Here is a 6,772-nt window from a genome sequence, read left to right on the forward strand (position 1 = left end):
CAAGTCCTTTGGTTGATCTCTTAGTCCGCCCCTCCCCCTGCCTTCCCTCTGAGGTTTGAAGATCTGTTCAATGCTTCTCTATCTCTGGATCTATTTTTGTTCATCAATTTTATGTTTTTCATTATATTCCACAAATGAGTCAGATCATGTGATATTTTTCTTTCTCCAACTGGCTTATATTGTTTTGCATAATGCTCTCCATGTCCACCCATGCTGTTGTAAATGGTAATAGGTCTTCCTTTTTTTATAACAGTGTAGTATTCCATTTTGTAGATGTACCACAGTTTTTTAATCCACTCATCTGCTGATGGGCCCTTAGGCTATTACCAAATATTAGCTATTGTAGATTGTGCTGCTATGAACATAGGAGTGCATATGTCCTCTCTGATTGGTGTTTCTGATTTCTTGGGATATATTCCTAGAAGTGGGATCACTGGGTCAAATGTGAGCTCCATTTTAAACTTTCTGAGGAAACTCCATACTGTTTTCCACAGTTGCAGCACCAGTCTGCATTCCCACCAGCAGCGCACGAGGGTTCCTTTTTCCCCCACATCCTCGTCAGCAGTTGTCATTTGTGGATTTGTTGAAGATAGCCATTCTTACAGGTGTGAGATGGTATCTCATTGTCATTTTGATTTGCATCTCTCGGATGATTAGTGACTGAGCATGTTTTCATATGTCTCTTGGCCTTCTATATGTACACTTTCAAAAAGTGTCTATTTAAGTCCTTTGCCCATTTTTGATTCGATTGTTTATCTTCCTTTTGTTAAGTTATATGTTGGAGATTAAATCCTTATCGGAGTTAACATTGGCAAATATGTTCTCCCATGCAGTGGGCTTTCTTGTTTTGTTTATGGTTTCTTTTGCTGTGCAGAAGCTTTTTATTTTGATGTAGTCCCATTTGTTTATTTTCTCCTTTGTTTCCATTGCCCTAGGAACTGTTTTGTTAACGATATTGCTATGACATATGTCTGATATTTTGCTGCATATGGATTCTTGTAAGATTTTTATGATATTCCATCTTACATTTAAGCCTTTTATCCACTTTGAGGAATATGTCCATTTCTTCTTGGTTGACAATTTGTTGGAATAGAGTTGTCCATAGTGTTTTTTTTTTAACAATCCTTTGTATTTTTGTGGGTTCTGTTGTTATTTTGCCTCTTTCATTTCTGATTTTTTTTTTTTTAAATCTGGATCCTCTGTTTGCTTCTTGGTGAAGCTGTCTAGAGGTTCGTCAATCTTGTTTATCCTTTCAAAGAACCAGCTCTTGGTTTTATTGGTCTTTTGTATTTTTGTTATTGTTGTTGTTCTCTATGTCATTTATTTTCACTCTAATCTTTATTATTTCCTTCCTTCTGTTCACTCTGGGCTTTTCTTGTTGCTCTCTTTCTAAATCTTCAAGTTTTAGAGTTATATAACTTATTACCAGCTTTTCTTGTTTTTTGAACTAGGCCTGTAATGCTATATATGAACTTCCCTGTCAGGAATGCTTTCACTGTGTCCCGTAGATTTTGAATTGTTGTGTTTTCATTGTCATTTATTTCCAGGGTGTTTTTTATTTCTTCTTTGATCTCTTTGGTAACCCAGTCATTGTTTAATAACATGCTGTATAGCTTCTACGTGTTTGAATTTTTAAATTGGTTTTATTGTAGTTTATTTCTAATATTATGCCATTATGATCTGAAAAGATGATTGATATGATATCAGTCTTCTTGAATTTGAAGAGACTTTGCCTGTGTCCCAGTATGTGGCCTATCTTTGAAAATGTCCCATGTGCACTTGAGAAGAATGTATTTTCTGTAGCTTTGGAGTGAAATGATCTAAAGATGTCAATTAAGTCCATGTGATCTAGTGAGTCGTTTAGGTTTGCGTTTCTTTGCTCATTTTTTGTCTAGAGGATTTATCCAGTGATATGTCCCCTACTATGATTGTATTGGCATCGATCTCTCCCTTGATATCTTCCAGAAGTTTTTTTATGGATTTGGGTGCTCCTGCATTGAGTGCATATATGTTTACCAAAGTTATATCCTCTTTGTATGGATGCCTTTAGTATTATGAAGTAGCCTTCCTTATCTCTTGTTATGGCCTTCAGTTTGAGGTCTATTTTGTCAGATATAAGTATTGCTATCCCAGCTTTCTATTTCATTTCCATTTGCCTGAAAGGTATTTTTCCAACCCTTCACTTTTAGTCTATGTGAATCCTTTGTTCTGAGGTGGATCTCTTGTAGACAACATATATATGGGTCATGTTTTCTTATCCATTCAGCCACTCTGTGTCTTTTGATTGGAGCATTTAGTCCATTTATGTTTATGTTTAAGGTTATTATTGATAGGTACATATTTGTAGCCATTTTTATTCTTTATGCCTGTATTTCTTCTTCCCTTTCTATTTTTTCTTTTTACGACAATCCCTTTAGCATTTTTTGCATTGCTGGCTTGTTGGTAATAAACTCCCTTAGCCTTTTTTTTTGTCTGTGAAGCTCCTTATTTCCCCTTCAATTTTGAATGATAGCCTTGCTGGATAGAGCAAAGCTTTGAATCACTTTTTATACTTCATTCCATTCCCTTCTAGCCTGATGTATTTCTGTTGAGAAATCATTTGATAATCTAGTTTGAGATCCTTTGTAGGTAATTCTTTGTCTCTCTCTCTCTCTGACAGCCTTTAAGATTCTCTCTTTGTTGGTAACATTTGCCATTGTAATTTTGACATGTCTTGGTGTGTGGCTTTTGGGTTCATCTTGTTTGGAACTCTCTGTGCTTGTGTGACTTTTCCATCCCAAATTTGGAGTCTTCTGTTATTATTTCTTCAAATATGCTTTCTAATCCTTGCTCCTCTCTTGTCCTTTTGGCACTCCTATTATACATATGTTACTTTGTTTCCTGTTGTCCCAAAGCTCCCTTAGGCTCTTCTCCTGCTTTCTAATATTTTTATCCAATTGCTGCTCAGATTGGGTGTGTTTTTCTGGCCTTTCTTCCAACTCACTAATTCAATCCTCTGCTTCTTCTAATCTAATGTTGAAAGTTTCCATTGTGTTTTTTATTGTAGTTAAATCATTCTTGATTTCCTTTTGATTCTTACATAAGTTGTTGGTTTTCTCATCCATCCATTTTATGAACTGTATGGCTCTTACTATGAAATCTTTTTCTGACATATTGCATGCCTCTATTTTATTTAGTTCCTTTTCTATTCGTTCCTCCTTTTCTTTCATTTGGGTTTGTTACTTTGTCTCCCCATTTTTGCTCTTACTGAATGGTCCAGGCGCAGAGTCCTGAGGGGCCTATGGCTGAAGTGAAGGGCTTGGTGGGAGGGTTGCACACCTGAGAGTCACCAGAGAATCCAGGCACTGGGACGCAAGGGGGCCATGGCTGAAGTGGTGAGTTGGTGAGAACGTTGCACACTCTGGGACTCACAGGAGCCTGTGGCCAGGAAAGCTGCAGTCCTTGTGTTTGTGCATCTGCAGCTAAAATAGCAGGTCTTTGGATAGAGTGGCTATAGGGTCCCAGGTGGTGTTTGAGGCCAGTCTCAGTGGTAGTAGGGATAGGCTCCTAGTCTTAGCAGCTGGCCCCTTCAAGATGGCGTGGTTTCTGAGCCAGAGTTGGCTGCCCAGGAGTGCTTGCAGCAGTAGCAGGGGTTTCCCTTCTAGGGGAGCCCAGTCTTCAGGCTCCTGAGACTCCTGGAGATCTAACTGCCCTCATATATGCACACACTTCCCTTTTGCTCCCTCATAGCCATCCTGTTGGCCACCATCCTCACTCCCTCTGTAACCAACATTCTGCACAACTTACCCATGTCATCAGCAAACAAGCCCTGCTGAATTCTGTTGGCAAAAGAATGACTCTGTGATACCTCTTCTGTTCCATGTGGCACTTGTCACGTATGTATCATATTTTGTTTGAGGTCCTCCTTGTTTTTGAACTTCAGCAGCCCAGAACATCATAGCTTCATCTTGTAAATCCTTCCTGCAAATCTTTTATTTTCATCCAGTTGCATGAAGCCAAGGTAATATGAGCAACACACTTTAGTAATGGGTCTTCCCCCTATCGCCACAGTCAACTTTCATTTCCTCACCATTTTTCTGTTTGCAGGTTGTTGGCATAAAACAGAAGAGGAGGAGGAATGTTCTGATGGGAGTGTTTCTATACAAGTGGAGTCAAAATTCATGGCTTCTAAGACAGTGCCACCAACCCAGAAGACCCACCTCTGTAAGCAGTGTTTCTCAGTTTTAAAAGATATTCAACTGACTGAGTCACAAGCAGCATACTTTGAGCAGAAAGCCTTCTTCAGTGACACATGTGTGAGAAACTTCTGTCCCAATGCAAACCATCACCAGCAACAGAGGGATACCAGTGGAGAGAAGTCCTGGAAAGAAGCTATGGACAGGGACTTGTTTGTGACCAGGTGCAGCTTTTACTTGTCAGGGGTGCCTTCAACCACTGGGGAGGCTGGGAAAGACTGGCCAGCCAGCTCAGGGTTGTTGCAGCCCCAGGCATCTCTTAACACTGAGGAGCCTCACAGGGGCAATGAGATTTCACAGAAATTTCACAATGTAAAAAGTCATCATCAGTGGAACAAACATGAAAGTGCTGCAAGCCACAGACATAAATTTGTTCAACATCAGGGTGTCTGCTCTGGTGAAGTGAAATATGAGTGTAACAAATGTGGGAAAGTTTTTAGATGTATCATTAACCTCACTCAACATCAGCGAGTACACACTGGAATTATGTCCTATGAGTGTACTGATTGTGGGAAGCTCTTCCATCAAAGATCTTCCCTCACAAAACATCATAGAGTTCATACTGGAGAACAATCTTTTGAGTTTAATGAATGTGGGAAATCACTCAGGTGCAGTAATTATCTCTTTAACCAGAAGAGAGTTCACACTGGAGAAAAGACATATCAATGTAGTGATTGTGGGAAATCCTTCAGTCAAAACTCTAACCTCATTCAACACCACAGAGTTCACACCGGAGAAAAGCCATATGAGTGCAGTGATTGTGGGAAATCCTTCAGTCAGAACTGTTCCCTCATTAAACACCACAGAGTTCATACTGGAGAAAAGCCATATGAGTGTAGTGATTGTGGGAAGTCCTTCAGTCTGATCTCTACCCTCATTAAACACCACAGAGTTCACACTGGAGAAAAGCCATATGAGTGTAGTGATTGTGGAAAGTCTTTCAGGCAAATCTTTGCTCTCACTGAGCACCAGAGAATTCATATGGGGGAAAAGCCATATCAATGTAGTGAATGTGGAAAGTCCTTCAGTCATAGCTCTAACCTCCTAAAACACCACAGAGTTCATACTGGAGAAAAGCCATATGAGTGTAGTGATTGTGGGAAGTCCTTTAGTCAGAGCTCTGCCCTCATTAAACACCACAGAGTTCATACAGGAGAAAAGCCATATGAGTGTAGTGATTGTGGGAAGTCTTTCATGCAGTTCTGTAGTCTCACTGAGCATCAGAGAGTTCACACTGGAGAAAAGCCATATCAATGTAGTGATTGCGGGAAGTCATTCAGTCAAAGCTCTAACCTCATTCAACACCACAGAGTTCACACTGGAGAAAAACCCTTTGAGTGTAGTTTATGTAAGAAATATTTTAGCCAGAAACATAGCCTGATTAGACATCTGAGAGTTCACACTGAAGAAAAGGCTTAAATATCCAGATCATATTTTATCTTTCTCACTCAGAATGGCAGTACTGAAAGAGATACTTGGGGACCCATTTACTGAATATAAGCTCCTTTTTTAGAAAGCTATACAGGCAGTCCTCAGGTTACGTCAGACTCAATGTACATCATTTCATGGTTATGTCACCATCTCCCATTTACAGTATTTATAAAAAAAAAGTTCCGTTGTTTTGATGTATGTACATATGTGCTTTATGTTTTCTATTATTTATTTACCACAAGTAAAGGTCAAGAATTGTTATCTTTTTTTTTTTACTGTTTCACTTAATTAAGTGTATGTGCTCCATGTGAGTGACGTAGGTGCTTATGTAGGTGGGTTCCGACTGACAGCGGAAATCCCATTACATCACACTGTAAGAACAGATCTCCGACATAACCCAAGGACCTACTGTACTATGCTAGTTTCCTCATAAGCTTCAGGTACAACTGAGACTTGAAGGATCTGCATTTGTCAACCTGCCCAGACCTAATATCCCACTGATGTCACTGCGAGTATTTGTGGCTGAACAATTTCACCTCTACCACATGAAAAATGTGCATCGGTCACAACACCTGTGTGCTTAGGGGAATGAATTTTGTGTTCTCACTTGTGCTGGAGGAAATTAAGATTATTCTGAGCTCTTAACAGGACCTTCATTCTTTTATCTTTGGCTAGGGATTGGAACTGACCCAGGGTTCATCCAGAGCACCCATCCTTAATTAAGAAGTGCTGCCTCTGTCAGGGACACTGTCGTTCTTACATTATGTTGTGATGAATTGTTTCCCATTTATGTTTTTGTAAATGTTTTTTTTTTTCTTTTGTACCTTTAGTTTGTTGGTTCTATTCACTGCCTGGGATGATTTGAAAGGAAAGTTATGGTCTGTCAGCATGGAAAGGTAAATGGATATGTTGGGGTCCCAAACTTTCATGCTTTGGAAGGCACAGCATGACAGAAAATCACTATTTGTCCAATATTGGCTTATTTTGTATTGCTGCTCAAGGCCGTAAAAGAAAGTGTACATGACTTTGTGGTTTTAATTTGAAATTAGGTGCCTCTTTTATTGGTGAGGTCACTGGTCACCCTGAAGAGGAAGCCTTTGTTGTGC

The 6,772-nt window shown here is 39.5% G+C and overlaps 1 protein-coding gene across 5 annotated transcripts in view; it reads left to right on the forward strand.

The window, feature by feature from the left end:
* Nucleotides 1–5,927, forward strand: part of LOC138998514 (zinc finger protein 551-like) — a 43,629-nt gene extending 37,702 nt beyond the window's left edge. For 4 of the 5 annotated variants that reach the window (XM_070400654.1, XM_070400653.1, XM_070400656.1 and 1 more), the window contains one exon: nucleotides 4,087–5,927. In XM_070400654.1, the coding sequence (XP_070256755.1) occupies nucleotides 4,087–5,654 (1,568 nt within the window). In that variant the 3' untranslated portion in view covers nucleotides 5,655–5,927. Of the gene's footprint in view, nucleotides 1–3,729; nucleotides 3,876–4,086 lie in introns of all 5 variants that reach the window. The other variant, XM_070400655.1, reaches the window with a different exon arrangement.
* Nucleotides 5,928–6,772: the final 845 nt, after the last annotated feature.

This window comes from Myotis yumanensis, unplaced genomic scaffold (genome assembly GCF_028538775.1).
Source record: "Myotis yumanensis isolate MYYU_CA2020_CCGP unplaced genomic scaffold, mMyoYum1.0.hap1 SCAF_20, whole genome shotgun sequence".
NCBI lineage: Eukaryota > Metazoa > Chordata > Mammalia > Chiroptera > Vespertilionidae > Myotis > Myotis yumanensis.